The sequence below is a fragment of the Phyllobates terribilis genome, unplaced genomic scaffold (assembly GCF_046119375.1).
Source record: "Phyllobates terribilis strain yellow unplaced genomic scaffold, ASM4611937v1 Scaffold_2__4_contigs__length_985480577, whole genome shotgun sequence".
In the NCBI taxonomy this organism is placed as follows: Eukaryota; Metazoa; Chordata; class Amphibia; order Anura; family Dendrobatidae; genus Phyllobates; species Phyllobates terribilis.
The window spans coordinates 662,825,515-662,845,520 of NW_027362762.1; the positions used below are offsets into that span (position 1 = coordinate 662,825,515).

The window sequence follows — 20,006 nt, forward strand, 5'->3', positions numbered from 1 at the left end:
AATTCCACAGCGCTTCACAGACAATATTGACACTGTCCCATTGGGGCTCACAATCTACATTCTCTATCAGTATATTTTTGGAGTGTGGGAGGAAACCGGAGAACCCGGAGGAAACCCACGCAAACACGGGGAGAACATACAAACTCCTAATAATAAATAAAAATAATATAATAAAAATAATGGGGAAATTCTTAGTTTTGGACACACTTATCAATCATTGTGGTTTAATTACCTAAAAACTTAAACCAGCCACATAACGAGCCTTGTAAACCCGCTTCTTTTACTGTCTGAATCACCAAGATCCATTGTAAAAAAGAATGCTGCTACTATAATTCCATGTATTATGTCATTATTACCCCACACTTTCAACAAGCTGTTATTTTGAAACAGACCAAAAACTGTGTAAAATCCTATTTTTTGAACATAAAAAAGCCACATGCAGAGCCTTGTTATTTTGTTAATATGCTTTTTGTACGTACTAAATCACCCAGGCTGAGCTGCTAAAAAATCTTTCTATTATTTGATCTGGTCTTGGATGAAAAAGTGCTGATCAACATTGTTTCTTAATTTCGTTAGTGAATAATTCGCATAATTTGAAACATTAATAAAAATTATAGTTGAACATTCAAAATTGTATAGAAAGTCCAATATGTATATTGAGTCTACTTATGTGGTATAATAAAATGTAAATGTGTACATAAGCATGTGTGGTCAGCAGGTGGCAGTGCAGTCCTCATGGTCATGTGTCTATGAAACACAAAGAGTGATATGTATGAAATAAAGGGGTTGTCTACTTCTTAGGTATTGATAATTATCAATATATAAGTAGCAGACAACCCTTTTAATTTATAAATATCAATAGTGATAGCCTAGGTATATCTCATCATTATCTAAGAACTGGACAACCCCTTTAAATTGTTAGAAGTTACTTGATGCATCTAAAAATTGAGATTTACTCTACTGATGCTTGTTTGTCTTGTCTCTTTCCCACAGGACAGAAATACTTTCCATCGCTTTGATAAATTCAATGCCAAATACAATCCAATTGGTGAATCTGTTCTAAGGGAGATCTTCATCAAAACAGATAACAAGGTGTCAGGAAAATACTTTGCCCACATCATCAAGGTACTGTACTATGAATTCTGGGCCTTGTCCCCATAAAGTGTATTAAATGTAATTAGCAATGGTTGGATCCAGTCCTATCTGACAAACAGATTTGGTTTTTGGAAGCCCCTATTAGGGTATGTTCACACTAGGCGTTTTTTTCAGCGTTTTTTTTTCTGCAGCAAAACATGGTCTCTTGGCAGGAAAGAAGCTGCTTCAAAAGCATTTTTGGTGCTTTTTTTTGACGCAGACCAACTAATTGCATGACTCCTCAGAAGGCTGCAGAGGAACTCCCCTCTCTCTTCTTTTAACGATGCCAAAATCTTAGTATTATTAAAATGCTGACTGAATTGAGCCATTCTCTTTATTATTACCCCAGATATCAAGCTTAATGCCTGGGAAGTCGTCAACTATAAATATTATAAGAGTACGGTCAGCTTTCCAACCAGGCAGGTCCAAGAATATGCTTACTTGGATATATAAAGGCATTTGACTAACTCACTCTTTTTTTAATGGCTTTTTTTATAATTTACCAATGGTTAAAATTGTTGTATATCCTGTCCGAGGCTGCCACCTTGAGGGTCCCCTTTCCCCAGTACTTTTTGCTCTAGCTACAGAGGCACTGGCTATTCGGCTAAAACACTTCTTTTCTGACAATGTTGACGATATGCTCCTTTATCTTCATCAACCAGAAAATTCATTACTTTTTCTTGGGTCCATGTTTTAATTGTCTATCATTATGTACACTGAAGATAATTCAGCCCCTGACCCCTTACCGTCTCATTATGGCCTGTCGGCTGTCATGAAGTTTAGATAATTAGGTATTACCATGTGTAGAGTTCAGTGGTAGGGAGTATAAACATAATCAAGATGGTGGTACAGCCTGTGCGCCTTTTACGTATTATATGCTAGTCAGGTTACTTACAAGCTTTTTTCATTCGCTTAACTCTCTTTTCCCTACATTTATCTGGAGCTTGTCCTACTTGAAAAGTTCACAGTTCACACGTGACATATAGAAAATGCATGTTGGAATTTAATTTCATCTAAAATACTTGGCAGGGCAGCTACCTAAATGGGTTCTCCAAGAATGTAAAATGGCCCCTGTCACAAAATTCAAACGGCAGTCCGTCCTAATCATGTCCCAGGAGTGGTTGCAGTCTGAAGAAACACTGCTCGACCAGTATTAGAAGATCAGTATCATAAGCATTCATACCTCTGTGAGCTGCCAGAGCAGGAATGTGTCATGAGAAGAAATAAATCTCACTAACTGAGCGCAAAGCACCAGTCTTTGTCCTCCATGCGCACTCAATCAGCCAAAATATTTTTCTCTTCTTATGTCACAGCCCAGCTCCGGCAGCTCACTGATGTATGTGTATTTATCATACTGCGCTCTTCTGTCAGTTCAGACACAGTATTTCATCAGACTGCAACCTGTGCTGACATTTGACTAGGGCAGCCTGCAGTTTGAATTACGTGACGGGGGCCATTTTATCGCATTCTAGGAGAACTTATTTACTCTTTACAACTGGTGCCAGGAGACTATTTACCAGTTGAAGACAGTTACCCACCTTCAGTTGTAGATGGTCCCAGTTTGGTTAGCCTCTTGAAGCGCCCTGAATAAACCAAACAATTAACTTTACTACAAGATTATATTATCTGTGTGGTATACTGCTAATCTATCAGTGCCATAACACCAGCTTTAGCAATATCGCAAAGCAATGATTTAAATCATATATAAATCCTCCTGCAAATAGCTCACACGGAGAGATCAGTGGCCTTCCGAAGAACAGTTAAAGAGATTGTCCAGGACACTTTTTTTATTATTATGGGCTGAAAAACTAACAGGCAGGTAGTTGCTACCCAGTGCCGGCTCAGAGCGGTCACTGACAACTCCTGCCAGCGATTCAGCTGCTCCTCAACAACAGAGCAGCTCGTCTTCTTCCGGGCTGCTCTGACGATGGGGCGTGACTTCCGATGTCATGCTGATTGACAGCCGGCTTCCCATAGTTAGTCAGCGGGGAGTCGGTTGTCGATTAGCTTGATGTCAGCAGTTATGCCCCATCAACAGAGCAGAGTGGAAAAGAAGCCGCTGCTCTGTCGATGTGATTTTAGCGGAAGTCACTGAATAGCCGGGAGTATGGTCTAACGGTTAGTATTAACATTGCAATGGCTGCCAATTGTAATGAGACTCTGAGAATTTAAAGAGGATCTTCCCCTAGTTTTAACATGTTAAACTGGCCGCATTCAGTAATAGTGGTTGCAGAGCTGAGTAAAACATAGTTTTTATTTTTTAATTTAATTTATCCTCTCTATTGTGCAGTTATTGTAAAGTTAAAGCATCACTCCTGCTCTTTTTTTTTAAATCTCAATGCTGGAGTAGTGCCACTAATGTAAGTTCCCGGACCCTAGCAATATACTTACCAGCCGCTGTATTCTGCTTTTCCTGACGACGCTCATGTCTTGATCCGCCATCTTGTGACAGCAGTTTCTGACTATCCAGAAGTCAGAGGTAACGGTCACAAACTCTCAATGTAATTGTATGAGAGCCCCATAGAGCAGTGACTTCCAAATCGCCCATCAAACTCTGGAGCGAACCAGCAGGTCACGAACTGCTGGAGACTGACTGCAGCGGCGCCGATAACAAATCAAGATTAAATTAGAGTGTTCTTCTGACCATCTGGGAGGCATGTTGTTTTTTTTTTCCTCTGCAAGATGCTTTCTGCTTATGGTCAACGCCATGCAGGGAACAAAGCACACGTCTCCAGAGAAGAATCTCTGTTAACGTCCTCTTGATCTTTGGAATGGAGGTCAAAAAGTATGTTTTATTCAGCTCTACTGCCACTATGCTATGATTTGGCCTATTTAATGTGCTAAAATTGGTGAAAACGCCTCTTTAAAATGAAACATGAGTGATTGGTCCACTGATTGCAGCCGGTCAGCAGGACTAACAATTATTAAAAACGTGCTGTCTAGCACCTGAAGAATCACCACACCAACTCCTTCACTTCTGCTTCTAGGAACAAAAGTGGTCTGGTTTTGTGATGCCAAAAATGTGCCAAAATGTAGGCACAAATTTTAGGCACAATGTAAGCCAACTAATAGGTGGTAAAAACCTAGCTTATAGTCTAAAGCTGCAACAAATTTATCATTCAGCATGAACCACTATGATGCATGAAATTTGGCACGTTATAAGACTTTTCTATTCTACATTTACACTGTCTAAAATGAAACAGTTTACTAAATTTACACATTATTTTGTGTTTGTAATCTGTTATGTGCTGTTGCTTTATAACATTGAGACTGTGATATTACATGTGTATACAGTATGAATGGGCTCCTGTGTTATTGACTCCAGGTAGCTGATTACATGGACAGCAGTTCTCTAGATGAATTTACGCAAAAAGCCTCTTCAGAGAAAAAGACGACTTGAATTCTAGTGCCACATATTGGATTTAGCAATCCTAAAAATCAATATCAACCCTTTAACGAAAATTGCCACATGACTTGGGATAATAAGCCAAACTTGAAACTCCATTCGTAGACTTGTGTTTCGAGATGTTTACCCCTCATTGCTACAAAGCAGGTGGTCTGATTTTACTGAGTGAGAGGCCTCTGACAGAGAATCTAAGTGGTAACGTTTTTTCTTGTTAAGAGTGCCAAGTTGGCGTAAGTAGACTTATAGGCCATGCAGTGCTCCTCTGGGCCAATGGCCTCTTCAGAAAGGAAGAATGGAACTCTAGTGCAATCTATTGGGTGTAGCAGTTTTAAAACCAATATCGACCCTTTAACAAGCCTTACTACATGACTCAGGATAACAAACCAAACCAGACACTCCATTTGCAGACAACGTGGAGCAGAAGGTCTGATCTGGCAGTGTGAGAGGTCTCTGACAGGGGGTTGCATTATAAAGTGGAAAATGAGACTGCTTCGCTTCTGTCTTTCTCAACAAGGTGCTACTAAAGTGTTACATGTTCATTTAGTTCCACATATATTTCTATGGTTGTGAAAATATTTGTTTACTCCATTGCAGGAAGTGATGTCAGATTTGGAAGAGAGTAAATATCAGAATGCTGAGCTACGTCTGTCAATATATGGCCGATCTCGTAAGGAATGGGACAGCTTGGCGAATTGGGCTGTCAGTCATAAAGTGCATTCCAACAATGTCCGATGGCTGATCCAGATCCCACGACTCTAGTGAATATTTTTTATTTATTACATAATGACTTGTTTGTTTATTTGGAACTTCTCAAACGTCTGTGTCAATGATCAAAGTCAGTGCCAAAATAATTCTACGCCCTTAGAAAACAGACTGCTTTCATCTGTGTGATGAATGGTCTTCCTTCGATTACTTTGTGTCCATTTGTCACCATTTGCATGTCCTCCATTTTTCCCGTTTGCTGAGAAAATAGAAGTCTGTGGAAAACGAGCAACACTTGTATGGCATCTGCGTGCTGTCCTTTGGTTCCTGCAGACCCAAGTATTTGAATTGGAAAGTTCAGCCTCAGATTGGACCAGAGTAGGACATGTCTATGATTTTTCATGCTTACTATCAGTTTGCATGGAAATTTGGGTGTGAATAATGCAATAACCTATAGTTTGGAATAAGACAGACAGCATATGGATGACAAAAATTGATGTCTGAATAAGGCCTTACATAGGAAATATCCCAGGTCGCACTTTGGTTTAATGAGGAATGCTCACTGGAGTAAGATGCATGAAATCTATTATGACTGACATGTTTGGGCAACGCCAAGACTAACACACAGTTGAAAAAGTTGCAAAACTTTTGTATGCAAATGTTACTTGAGCAAAAATTAGCAAGTTTTTTTACAACAAAAAAACTGACATAAAGGGAATGATAAATTCGCCCCCATGGTGCCTTATTTGGTGCCCACACTGTCTATAGTAGGAAGGTTCAGATTCTACAGAAAATATATTTCATGATTTACTGTATATTCCACTTTGTCCTGTACCTTGTTCCTTTTCTCTTCTTCATCTGTATCTTGACTGTTCCCCTAATTCTTTCTACTTTTCAGTGATGTGTTTCGTAGTAAGAAGCAGGTTATTAATTTTCAAGAAATACTTGAGAACATTTTCTTGCCTCTGTTTGAGGTCACTGTGAACCCGGCCAGTCACCCAGAGCTGTACCTGTTCATGGAGCATGTAAGTAGCCTTATAATCCCACTGCTGTGCATTGGGAGAGAATTCAATAGATCTCCTTCTGTAAAAGGTAATGTCAGATTATGTGGTCCCGGAGTCCTACTTGACTCAAACAACGGTTTCAGAAATAAAGCAGCACCACAGGACTTGAGAGTGACCATTTAATTAGAATATTTTCCAGGCTTCATTTTACTGTAGGTTTACAGGAGCCTTGAGGTGCCAAAAGACCCTCTTTTGGAAATCACACCGTTAAGGAATTATCTAGAGGTTCATTGAGCATTTTGACCCCATATGTGTTTCATAGAATTTATTGCAATTGGGCCATGAAAATGAAAAGATAAATGCATTTTCAGGGCTAACTATTTTAGCCCATAAGGATTGCCAAGTGTAAAATGAAGAAAATGAACTTTACTCACCCACTGCTGATCTGCCTCTCTGCCAGGCTGCAGCAGTGACGTCACATGTACAGCATATAACCGGTGCCGCCAATCACTGGACTCAATGGTCTCATGTCATGTGCATCAGCATCACAGCTGAGCCCAGTGATTGGCTGCAATGTTCATGTGCTGTAGGTGTGACGTCACCTCTGCAGCCTGTCAGCAAACATAGGAGGCAGTAAGGGAGGAACACCTGGTAATGGCTAAAGCAAGATTTCTTCATTTTACACTGGGCAAGCTGATGCAATAAACAAAAGTTAATTCTTGAAACCCATTTAGCTTGTTTTACAGTAATATGTAATTTTATCAAAAATACTTTTTTTTTGACAAAGGAGAAGAAGCCCACAATTTGTTACACAATATTCTATATTGTATCATGAACGCTTGTTACCTTTTACCTGTGATCACATAATATTGGTACAATGAACCTTGCAATTTTCCTATCTTGTAGTGTATTGGCATTTTTGTATTCTCATATAATAGGAGTAGTGAAATGGCGGAAACTGACGCCTCCAGCCATCTCCTAGCTGCCATGACATCCTCATTGACACCCTGTGATTGCCAATGGGGTTACAGAGGAGACCCTTTTCCCTTTGCATGGCCACTTCATGCTGAAGTGGCTGTTAAGCATGGCATCTAAGGAGTTAAACAACTGTGATCAGCAACCGGAATTTGACATTCATGTATATCAAATGTGAGGAAGAGGTTGAAATTTTTTTTTTAACACAGACGTCTGAAATAGCCCTTAATGAAAGATACAGAGAAAAAAGTAAATTAAAATCATTTACTCTTGTTTATCTGCCTTCTTCCATAAAAGTGACTTGCATCTTTTTGGCTGTGTTCCTACAATTTGTTTTTTGATGAGTCTTCCACGCTATGTATTTTTGCTGTATCAAAAACACAGCATCTTATAATTTCAGCAAAGTGGATGGAATTTATAGAAATCTTATGCCCACTGTGCTTTATTTTTTACCCAGCATAAACTGACCTGCGGTGCGTGTTTAAAATCCGCAACATGTCAATTTCTCTTGCGAGTACGTTGAGTTTTATGTGCAGATTTTTCCCATAGAATTGCATTAGATATGGAAAATCTGCAGATAAAAAACGCAGTTGTGTTCTTAGTATTTCTTAGCAGAAACGCATCAAAAAAAGCATGTTATCTGCACATGACTGTATAAATAAAGTTTTGTCAAAGCCAAATGCCAGGAAGTATCGAAAACAAAGCAGCTTTGTTTAAAGGGAATTTGTCAGCAGGTTTTTGCTATGAAATCGAAGGGCAGCATGAGGAAGGAGCCGAGACACTGATTTCAGGGATGTGTCACTTATTAGGCTGTGTATTGTTGTTTTAATTACAATAAGTGTTTTATTAGCAGATTATCACAGCCGGACTAGCTGCCTGCTTGCCTCCTGGTCTAACCACTCCCCCAGCACCAATTAGCAGCTTACTGTCAATATACAATGTACATAGAAAGCAGGGCAGTGGAGTTAGAGTCGTAGAGTTAGTGTTCTTTTTGGTGGAGTCGGAGTTGGGAGTCGGTATAAAATGGACCGACTCCTAAAATATATAAGCAATTGGTACAGTAGTTCAATGCAGTATGTGCGCTAAATGTTTTCATAAGAATTTAGGAAAGTTATGAAATGTCCTATAAATGTCTGGTCTATTCCTGATCTAAGGATTTAGGGTTTTAGATGAGATAAATCTGTGCTGCACTTTATGTACATGTTCAGTAATGAGCCACTGCTGTGGAGTCGTGGAGTCAGAGTTGGAGTCTGTAGTTTGGCTTACCGACTCCACAGCCCTGATGGAAAGATGCTAATCAGGGGTGTGGGTAGGGTTAGCTTAATGAACTCTACTACATGCAACATCTAAAAACCCTAAGATTGTGTGCTTACGATGAGTTTTTGACGCTGTCTATTGTTGAAATAATGCAAGTAACCATTTTTCTCAGCTGCTTCATTTGGGGACACCGAGAACCATGGGATAGTCTGCTGTCACCTGACGGCTGACACTATTATTACATTCTAAATTAAAATTGGCTCCGCCTCAGCAGTCTATACAGCTCCTGCTTTAATCAGGCTCCCTTATTTATTTTGTAGTGTCTGTATCCTCTCGCATCAGTATGATTGGACCAGAGTACCTTGACACAGTCGGTGGTTAGGTACTGGAGCAGCGGTACGTACACCAGCTACCTCCTGCCCGCCCGCATCACGTAGCGCACGTGTTGCATGGAGCAGAAGATAGGATTTTGGGTCTTCAGGGAGTGTCTTGGTGTGGTGGCCGCCTGCCCTCCTTCCACTCCGATCCAGTATAGCCAGTCTCCAGAGATCCAAGCAGCCTCGCTTATCCCTCATCCTCCAGGTCTCCCTCCCGTTTTAGACATCCAAGATCTTTTTCCCCCTCTCAAATCAGAATGCACAGGCAGGCAGATATTTATGTCCAGCATCATTAGATGCAGCTGAATGCTCTGCTCAGATGGCAAGCAATTGTGTGGCCATTCGTCGTATTCTATGGCTTAAATTCTGAAGACCAGATTTGGATTTGAAGAAGTCTTATGGGTTTACCGTTCCAGGGGTCGCATCTGCTGAGTACTAAATGGCACAACATCATTGCTGATGCCACGGGCGGAAGAGGAATCCTGCTTCCCCAGGCCAGGCCCAGCTGTCCATTTCGGAGACGGGGGGGCTTTGCAGTTCTGCCCCTTTCGTCAGTTTCCAGCACTGGAGGATTCCGGCCATCAGGTCAGACTCAGAGTCACCCAGAGGTCAAGGAGATCATCCTTTAAACCTACACCTGCCTGGCGTTCTCTCGGATCCAGTGATAAAGCCTCTGGTTCCAGAGACGGCAGAGGAGTTAACATCTGACGGGCAGCCCCCACTTGAGGATTCTTCCTGGGTGGGTGGCTGCCTCCTCCTCATCATGGTTATCTTTAGTGGCTACAGAATAGACTTTGTCGCTCTTTCGCTTGATCTTTTTTTCAGATCTCACCCCCCAGTTCTCCTAGTATAAGGCTAGTTTCGATCAAGCAATGGCTTCCCTGCTTCAAGCAGGAGTAATCATGAGGGTTCCTCCTTCAGAACACTTCAGAGAGTTCTACTCAAACCTATTCGTCATCCCCAAGAAGGGTGGTTCGGTATGACATATTCTGGACCTAAGACAGCTGAACAAATGGGTGCAGCTGTGTCACTTCAGGATGGAGTACCTCCAGTCAGTCGTGACATCCATTAAGGACGAGGAATTTCTGTCCTCAATAGACATTCAGGATGCCTATCTCCATTTACCTATCTTTCCAGCTTATCAGCAATTTCTTTGCTTTGCAGTCATCCAGGATCACTTTCAGTTCTTGGCCCTTTCCTTTGGGCTGGCAACCGCTCCAAGAAGGGTGGTTCGGTATGACATATTCTGGACCTAAGACGGCTGAACAAATGGGTGCAGCTGCATCACTTCAGGATGGAGTACCTCCAGTCAGTCGTGGCATCCATTAAGGCCGGGGAATTTCTGTCCTCAATAGGCATTCAGGACGCCTATCTCCATGTACCTATCTTTCCAGCCCATCAGCGATTTCTTCGCTTTGCAGTCATACAAGATCACTTTCAGTTCTCGGCCCTTCCCTTTGGGCTGGAAACCGCGCTCAGGGTGATCACAAAAGGTCTGGCTCCTGTTACTGCTTTCCTCCAGACCAAGGGACCAAGGGGGTGGTGGTAATCCCCTACCTGGACAATATTCTTGTCAAGGCACCTTCTTTTTCTCAGTATCTGGAGAGTGTGCAGATTGTTCTAGATTCCCTGGCACAATTCGGATGCCAGGGAAAAGTGTGCGTTAATTCCAACACTTTGGCTTCTGTTTCTAGGGATGATATTCGACACAGTTCAGGCATCAATCTTCCTTCCAGAGGAGAAGAGGTTAGCGCTTCAATCCTGTGTCCGAATTCTGAAGCGACCAGAGAGACATGCTTTCCGATTTTGCATGAGAGTCTTGGGAAAGATGGTAGCAACGTTTGAGGCAGTCCCGTTTGCTCAGTTTCATTCAATGCCTCTTCAGAACACACGTTTGGCCTATTGGGAAAGGTCAATGCAGTCTCCAGACCATCCAGTCCTCCTTCCACTTCACTGTCGCCAGTCTGTCAGGTGGTGGTTGATGTTTCCCCTATTAGTGCAGGATCGCTCCTTCCGCCCTGTCCAGTGGCAGGTTCTGACCACGGATGCCAGCCTTATCAGATGGGGGCAAATCTTCAGCCTCTTGCTGGTCCAAGGACCCTGGAATAGCCAGGAGAGACTTCTTCCAATCAATGTGTTGGAGCTCAGAGCTATCTGTCTGGCTCTTGTACATTGGCAGCAACTGGTTCTAGGATTGCCCATCAGGATCCAGTCACACAATGTCACGACAGTGGCCTATATCAACCATATGTAAGAGAATGAGAAGTCCTAATATTCTGAACAGCCATTTTAAACCTAGCAGCCATCTTGTGCAAAGTTTGAGCTAACTAACTTTTGCAGCTAATGAGATACAATTCTGGGAGCTTTAGACACAATGGAGCCATAAAATTATGTCAGCGCCATTTGCAGGTATGGTTGGTACACACAAATGTTAATTGGAGCAGCTGCAGGGCATTGTGAAAGTAAATAAGTGGTATTATATGGTAGTAAATAGCGTTCTTGTAATTGTGGTATGGAAATTAGGACAATGCCGTTGTTAGTATGTGGATAATTATTAGTTAGTTAAAAGGAACATGGGGATTTATGGATTGTAATGGAGTTTGGTGCAATGCTCATAAATATTGTCATGTTGAATTACCACTTTCTTTGTTCTAAAATACATGTTTCTCTGCAGTATGAGGTTATCATGTATATGCCATTTGCTGCAATATGTAGTTCCTTTGTTTAAGCCATGTATAAAAAATATCTGATACTGTTGTTCGGGGCCACAACACCGCCACACCATCGCCAGTCCATCGCCACAACACCGCCAGATATCCCAGCGTTGTTTTGCTTACCTAGACACCTGTGCGTGTCAAGCATACTTTGCCTGCCTGCATTCGTAACTATTCTGTCACGTATATCTGAATACACTTCACTCTCTGCTTCAAAGGAGAATGTCTACATTGTCTTCCCGGCTCTTCCAGCTCTCAGTAAAGACTTTCTTACACCTATAAGGAGGAACACGAAGTGTATCCGCCATGATAGAGGTGGCGGAGATACTGAAATAGGCAGAGGACAAAGTTCCTCTGATCCCGGCACTTCATATACCCGGAGTGGACAACTGGGCGGCAGACTTTTAGAGCCGCCAGCAGGTAGTGACAGGAGAATGGGCTCTTCACCCAGAGGTGTTTGATAAGATTTGCCATAAATGGGGCACACCAGATGTCGATCTGTTGTCATCCAGACTAAACCACAAGGTACCAAGATTCGTCGCAAGGTCTCGGGATCCTCAGGCAGTTGCGACCTTCGCATTGGCAATTACCTGGTCCCAGTTTTCCCTACCTTACCTATTTCCGCCTCTACCTCTGCTGCCCATACTCCTCAAGAAGGTCAAAGCGGAGGGGATTCCAGTTAACCTCATCACACCAGACAGGCCTTGGAGGGCCTGGTACGTGTATGTGATCAACCTTTTGGCAGATGTCCCTTGGACTTTTCCTCTCCATCCGGATCTTGTCTCGGGGTCAGTTCTTCCATCAAAATTTACAGTCGCTCAGTTTAACTACTTGGCTGTTGAAGGCGCTTTCTGAGGGCAGCAGGTTTGTCAGAACCATGATCAAACCATGATCGGGGCACGGAAGCCCTCCTCGCTGCGCATCTATCACCGCCCTTGGAAGACCTACTTCATTGATGTGAGTCTTCTGGAATTTCTCCAATGTCCTTTTCTCTGCCTGTGCTGATCTCCTTCTTGTAGTCAGGACTGGAGTCAGGGTTGTCGCTGAGTTCTCTCAAGGGACAGGTGTCCGACTTGATTATTTTATTCCAGAGGGATTTGACCTCTAGACCTCAGGTCATGACCTTTCTCCAGGGAATAGCGCACGCTACACCAAACTATTGGCCTCCTATTGATCTGCAAGACCTTAATCTAGTCTTGGAGGCTTTTCGGTCTCCACCTTTTGATTCCCTCAGAGAGCTTTCGGCGCTTCATCTTGCTTATAAGGTAGCTTTCCTTATAGCCATCACAACTATCAGGAGGGTATTGAAGCTGGTGGCTCTCTCTTGCCATTCTCCTTACCTCATCCTGTACCAGGATAACGTACTGTTGAGACCTGTACCCTCCTTCCTCCCTTAGGTGGTTTCGGCTTTCCACCTTAACGTTGACATTGTCTTGCCTTCCTTTTGCCCTGCGCCTTCTCATCTGACCGACAAGGCTCTCCACAAATTAGATGTTGTAAGGGCTGTACGATGATATTTATCAGACACCGCCTCTCCATTCAAACGGTCTGACTCCTTGTTTGTCATACCAGACTGCCGTCTCAGGGGCCTGGCCACCTCTAAGGCAACTATTGCTCGTTGGATTCGGGCAGCCATCATTCATGCAAATTAGGTGGAAGCAGGGCCTTCCTTTTACGGTTATTGCGCATTCTACACGGGCAGTGGTGGCTTCCTGGGTGGTTCGTTACCAGGCATCGGTCCTGCAACTCTTTTAATCAGCTACTTGGTCATCAGTACATACAGCGGGGAAAAAAAGTATTTAGTCAGCCACCAATTGTGCAAGTTCTCCCACTTAAAAAGATGAGAGAGGCCTATAATTGACATCATAGGTAGACCTCAACTATGAGAGACAAAATGAGAAAACAAATCCTGAAAATTACATTGTCTGATTTGGAAAGAAATTTTTTTTCAAATTTTGGTGGAAAATAAGTATTTGGTCACCTACAAACAAGCAAGATTTCTGGCTCTCACAGACCTGTAACTTCTTCTTCAAGAGGCTCCTCTGTCCTCCACTCATTACATGTAGTAATGGCACCTGTTTGAACCTATTATCAGTATAAAAGACACCTGTCCGCAAGCTCAAACAATCACACCCCAAACTCCACTATGGTGAAGACCAAAGAGCTGTAGAAGGACACCAGAAACAAAATTGTAGACCTGCACCAGGCTGGGAAGACTGAATCTGCAATAGACAAGCAGCTTGGTGTGAAGAAATCAACTGTGAGAGCAATAATTAGAAAATGGAAAAAATATACAAGACCACTGATAATCTCCCTTGATCTGGGGCTCCACACAAGATCTCACCCCGTGGGGTCAAAATGATCTCGAACGGCGAGCAAAAATCCGAGAACCACACGGAGGGACCTAGTGAATGACCTGCAGAGAGCTGGGACCAACGTTACACAGGCTACCATCAGTAAGACACTACGCCACCAGGGACTCAGATCCTGCAGTGCCAGACGTGTCCCCCTGCTTAAGCCATTACATGTCCGGGCCCGTCTGAAGTTTGCTAGAGAGCATTTGGATGATCCAGAAGAGTATTGGGAGAATGTCATATGGTCAGATGAAACCAAAGTAGAACTGTTTTGGTAGAAACAACTCGTCGTGTTTGGAGGAGAAAGAATGCTGAGTTGCATCCAAAGAACACCATACCTACTGTGAAACATGGGGGTATTTCTCTGCCAAGGGACAAGGACGACTGATCTGTGTACATTAAAGAATGAATGGGGCCATGTATCGTGAGATTTTGAGTACAAACCTCCTTCCATCAGCAAGAGCATTGAAGATGAAACGTGGCTGGGTCTTTCAGTATGACAATGATCCCAAGCACACCACCAGGGCAATGAAGGAGTGGCTTCGGAAGAAGCATTTCAAGGTCCTGGAGTGGCCTAGCCAGTCTCCAGATCTAAACCCTATAGAAAACCTTTGGAGGGAGTTGAAAGTCCGTGTTGCCCAGCGACAGCCCCAAAACATCACTGCTCTAGAGGAGATCTGCATGGAGAAATGGGCCCACATACCAGCAACAGTGTGCGCCAACCTTGTGAAGAATTACAGAAAACGTTTGACCTCTGTCATTGCCAACAGAGTATATATAACAAAGTATTGAGATAAAGTTTTGTAGGTGATCAAATACTTCTTTTCCACCAAAATTTGAAAAAAAATTCTTTCCAAATCAGACAATGTGATTTTCAGGACTTGTTTTCTCGTTTTATCTCTCATAGTTGAGGTCTACCTATGTCAGTTACAGGCCGACCTCATCTTTTTAAGTGGGAGAATTTGCACAATTGGTGGCTGACTAAATACTTTTTTTTCTCCACTGTACCTTCTCCAAGTTTTACAGGGTCTACACCTTTGCCTCTGTGGATGCAAGTCTTGGCAGGAAGATTTTGCAGGCGGCAGTTGCTCAGTCTTCGGCCTGAGCAAGAGTGGAGAGTTTGGTGGTAATAGTATATTATTTTCCCTCCCAGGGACAGCTTTAGGACGTCTCATGGTTCTTTGTGTCCCCCAGTGACGCGACTGAGAAATAAAGATTTTGGGTACTTTCCGTAAAATCTGTTTCGCAATAGTCTTCATTGAGGGACACAGCACCCACCCTTAGTTGCCTGAGTGGGCGTGCTTTTAGGTTGTTTTCTTCTCTTTGGGTGTAATTGAATTCTTTTTCCAAATGCTTTAATGTTTTTGTTTCTCCTACTGCTTTCTCACTAAACTGAGGGAGCCTGAGGTTAGCTGGTGAGGTCTAGTTTGCTGGAGAGGAGCTAATTGTCATTTAGAATGTAATAGTGTCAGCCTCCCATGGCAGCAGTCTATCCCATGGTTCTCTCTGTCTCCCAATGAAGACTATCGAAAAACAGATTTTACGGTGACTACCCAAAATCTTTATTTACTTAATGTGTGCAACATCAAAAGTCATTGTGGGAACTTAGCCTATTTGTATCACAACTGCTGCACCAGTAATCTAAGTGATACATTGCTGGAATCAGGGTGTCTTTCTCTACATTATGTTGCTCTCAGATGAGGTAGCAAAAACCTGGTGACAAATTCCTTTTAAGGCTAAGTGCCCACGATGCAGAAATGCTGCTGATTTTTTCTGTATCTCCCTGGCAGGAAAAACTCATGCGGATTTTACATGCGTTTTTCCTGCCAGGTAGAAGCGTTTATCAAGCGTTTTTGCATGCATTTCTGCATGCGGGTTATCATGCGCTTTTCCAAGCGATTTTAGCATCACTTGGAAAGTGCTTGACAGCTTGGTCACACTATATAATCCGGTATGGATTTATATAGTGTGACCAAGTTAATAGTTAAAAAAAGAATAAAAATGGTAAAAAATAATAAAAAAAACATTATACTCACCTTTCGATGGCCCCCAGTCTCCTTCTCTCCGGTGCGTCCGGTGTCTGTAAAAGAACCTTCCATGACGTCATTTAGTCATGTGACAGGTCACGCGACCGCCGTCGTCAGCGGTCGCGTGACCTGTCACATGACTAAATGACGTCATGGAAGGTCCTTTTACACCATCGGGGAGCCAGGACGCACCGGAGAGAAGACCACGGGCCATCAGAAGGTGAGTATAATGTTTTTTTTTTATTTTACATTCCTTTTTTCTTTACAGGTACTATGGTACCTGGGTCTGGAAGAGAGTCTCCTCTTCTCCAGACTCTGGTACCATCTGCACATTGAATCGCTTAATATCTGCGTGTGCACATGTAGTGATGCGGAAATGAAGCGTTTCAATGCAAGTCAATGGCGGCAATTACGCCGCGTTTCCACAAAAATAATGGACATGCTGCAGATTTTTCCGCAGCGGAAATTTCCGCAGCATGTGCACAGCACATGCGGATTATCAATGGGGACCATGGGGCACGTATTACCAAGCGTTTTTAAAGCGTTTTCGCTGTGGAAATTCCGCGGCAAAAACGCTTGAAAAACGCATAGTGGGCATGCAGCCTAAAGCATGACATACCAACAAGAGACTAAAAAAGCAGAGTTAAAAATTTGATTAAAACGCATGTAAAAAAACACACTCAAAAACCGCAATGAAAAACACAAGTAACCTAATTTACTTAATAGATGAAGAAAATCTGCAACATCAAAAACTAATTTTGTGAACAGAGCCTTACAGGGTAAGCGGGGTAGAAAATATTTCATTGTATTTAACTGTTGTGTTTCCTTCATTTGCTTTTTTAGGTGGATGGATTTGACAGTGTGGATGATGAGTCTAAACCAGAACATCATATTTTTAATATGGAGAGTCCACTGCCAGAGAACTGGAGGGAGGATGAAAATCCCCCATATTCCTACTATTTATACTATATGTTTGCCAATATGACTGTCCTCAATCACCTGCGCAGGTATATTAAAGTATTATAATTATTAGTGCAAGTATTAGATTGCTGTGAATTAAATGGAAAATATAATGTTACTGGCAAATATAATCAATGTGATTGGGTGGTGTGGGAAAGTATTTTCTGTATTGATGAGATGCTTTTTCATCTTGGTAATTACTGAATGATAACTTTTTATTTATTTTAGCAACAATTATTTTTAATTGTGGACTCCATTAGCTAGTCAGGTATGGTAATGTCAGTTTGCCATATTTGCAACTAATACCTGTTTTCCGTACTACAAGAATCCAAGGCACTAGGTATCTTCCTTCCACAAAAGTATTTTTATTGACACCAGTGTACACACAGGAAAGTTAGCAATGCTTCGGCCACGCAGGGCCTTTGTCAAGCCAAGAAAAAGTTCATGGCCTAAACGTTGCTAACTTTCCTGGAGAGGGAAGATACTCTGTGCCTTGGATTCTTGGAGTATGTGCAATTTTTACAACCTAGTGGAGGGTCTTAACAAGTCTGCACGGGATACGGAGAGGTACATGGGATACACTTTGTTTTGATAATACCTATTTTCCACTCTCCAATAACATATCCTCCTATTAATAGGCTACGTATTCTCCCTACCAGGAATGTGATACTATCCTGTGCACAGTGTCAAAGTTAAAGATGCATTCCAGCAATTTTATTTGCCTACATAGTTCAGCACAGGCTATTATTAAAGAATAATTTAGAGTAGACAACTAATGGCCCCTGTGCAAAAACACAGATTGTGGCCACCCTTCTACCTGCTTTTTTTAAAAATATTAATTGTATGGAAATATTATTGCACAGAGCTCACCACTCTCCCATAATAAATGGGCCGGTATTAGGTAAAATACTGCTCAGCACATTAGCTATCTGCAGAGAGTAGACTATCAACGACAGACAGCAAGAGCTGTATTTACAGTCTGTGACAGCCCGCTCCTCTGTGTATACATTTTGTGTCCCTCAAACCTCCTACATTTCCTATGATGCTTCTGGTTTTGCAGAGGATCCAGAGTCCCATCATTCTCCATGACTATCCCAATACCTGGCAATCTCAGCTTCAGCCTGTTTTATGTGCCTCCTGTCTATAAGGTCCTTCTGTCATCTCTTACAAGCAGTAGTCAGGGGAGAGCAATGTGGCACTGTATCTTAGAAATACACTTGAGAACCTGCACCCACACACAGATCACATAGGCATAGACTATATATTAGTGTTATATACAGTACAGACCAAAAGTTTGGACACACCTCATTTAAAGACGTTTCTGTATTTTCATGACTTTGAAAATTGTACACTCACACTGAAGGCATCAAAACTATGAATTAACACATGTGGAATTATATACTTAACAAAAAAGTGTGAAACAACTGAAAATATGTCTTATATTCTAGGTTCTTCAAAGTAGCCACCTTTTGCTTTTATGACTGCTTTGCACACTCTTGGCATTCTCTTGATGAGCTTCAAGAGGTAGTCACCGGAAATGGTTTTCACTTCACAGGTGTGCCCTGTCAGGTTTAATAAGTGGGATTTCTTGCCTTATAAATGGGGTTGGGACCATCAGTTCTGTTGTGCAGAAGTCTGGTGGATACACAGCTGATAGTCCTACTGAATAGACTGTTAGAATTTGTATTATGGCAAGAAAAAAGCAGCTAATTAAAGAAAAACGAGTAGCCATCATTACTTTAAGAAATGAAGGTCAGTCAGTCCGAAAAATTGGGCAAACTTTGAAAGTGTCCCCAAGTGCAGTTGCAAAAACCATCAAGCGCTACAAAGAAACTGGCTCCCATGAGGACTGCCCCAGGAAAGGAAGACCAAGAGTCACCTCTGCTTCTGAGGATAAGTTTATCCGAGTCACCAGCCTCAGAAATCGCAGGTTAACAGCAGCTCAGATTAGAGGCCAGATCAATGCCACACAGAGCTCTAGCAGCAGACACATCTCTTCAACAACTGTTAAGAGGAGACTTTGTGCAGCAGGCCTTCATGGTAAAATAGCTGATGGAAACCACTGCTAAGGACAGGCAACAAGCAGAAGAGACTTGTTTGGGCTAAAGAACACAAGGAATGGATATTAGACCAGTGGAAATCTGTGCGTTGGCCTGATGAGTCCAAATTTGAGATCTTTGGTTCCAACCACCGTGTCTTTGTGCGACGCAGAAAAGGTGAATGGATGGACTCTGTATGCCTGGTTCCCACCGTGAAGTATGGAGGAGGAGGTGTAATGGTGTGGGGGGGCTTTGCTGGTGACACTGTTGGGGATTTATTCAAAATTGAAGGCATACTGAACCAGCATGGCTACCACAGCATCTTGCAGCGGCATGCTATTCCATCCGGTTTGCATTTAGTTGGACCATCATTTATTTTTCAACAGGACAATGACCCCAAACACACCTCCAGGCTGTGTAAGGGCTATTTGACCAAGAAGGAGAGTGATGGGGTGCTACGCCAGATGACCTGGCCTCCACAGTCACCAGACCTGAACCCAGTCGAGATGGTTTGGGGTGAGCTGGACCGCAGAGTGAAGGCAAAAGGGCCAACAAGTGCTAAGCATCTCTGGGAACTCCTTCAAGATTGTTGGAAGACCATTTCTGGTGACTACCTCTTGAAGCTCATCAAGAGAATGCCAAGAGTGTGCAAAGCAGTCATCAAAGCAAAAGGTGGCTACTTTGAAGAACCTAGAATATAAGACATATTTTCAGTTGTTTCACACTTTTTTGTTAACTATATAATTCCACATGTGTTAATTCATAGTTTTGATGCCTTCAGTGTGAATGTACAATTTTCATAGACAAGAAAATACAGAAAAATCTTTAAATGAGAAGGTGTGTCCAAACTTTTGGTCTGTACTGTATATATATATATGTATGTATGTATGTATATATAATATATATTGCAGTCTTTGTGTCCCCTATGTGATGTATATAGTGCAGACCCCCACTGCTTGAGTTCTAGAAATGTTATGAGCAGTGATGAATTTCTTATTGTGAGGGGACCTGCCGTGTAATATACATCTGTGTGCAGAACTTACTGCGGCGACTTCTT

General features: G+C 42.3%; 1 protein-coding gene across 6 annotated transcripts in view; it reads left to right on the plus strand.

Moving 5' to 3' along the window:
- AMPD2 (adenosine monophosphate deaminase 2) overlaps positions 1 to 20,006 on the plus strand; it is a 234,443-nt gene that overhangs the window by 194,397 nt on the left and 20,040 nt on the right. For all 6 annotated transcript variants that reach the window (XM_073666816.1, XM_073666819.1, XM_073666818.1 and 3 more), the window contains exons 11-14: positions 994 to 1,125; positions 5,135 to 5,298; positions 6,141 to 6,267; positions 16,794 to 16,957. In XM_073666816.1, the coding sequence (XP_073522917.1) occupies positions 994 to 1,125; positions 5,135 to 5,298; positions 6,141 to 6,267; positions 16,794 to 16,957 (587 nt within the window). The remainder of the gene's footprint in view (positions 1 to 993; positions 1,126 to 5,134; positions 5,299 to 6,140; positions 6,268 to 16,793; positions 16,958 to 20,006) is intronic.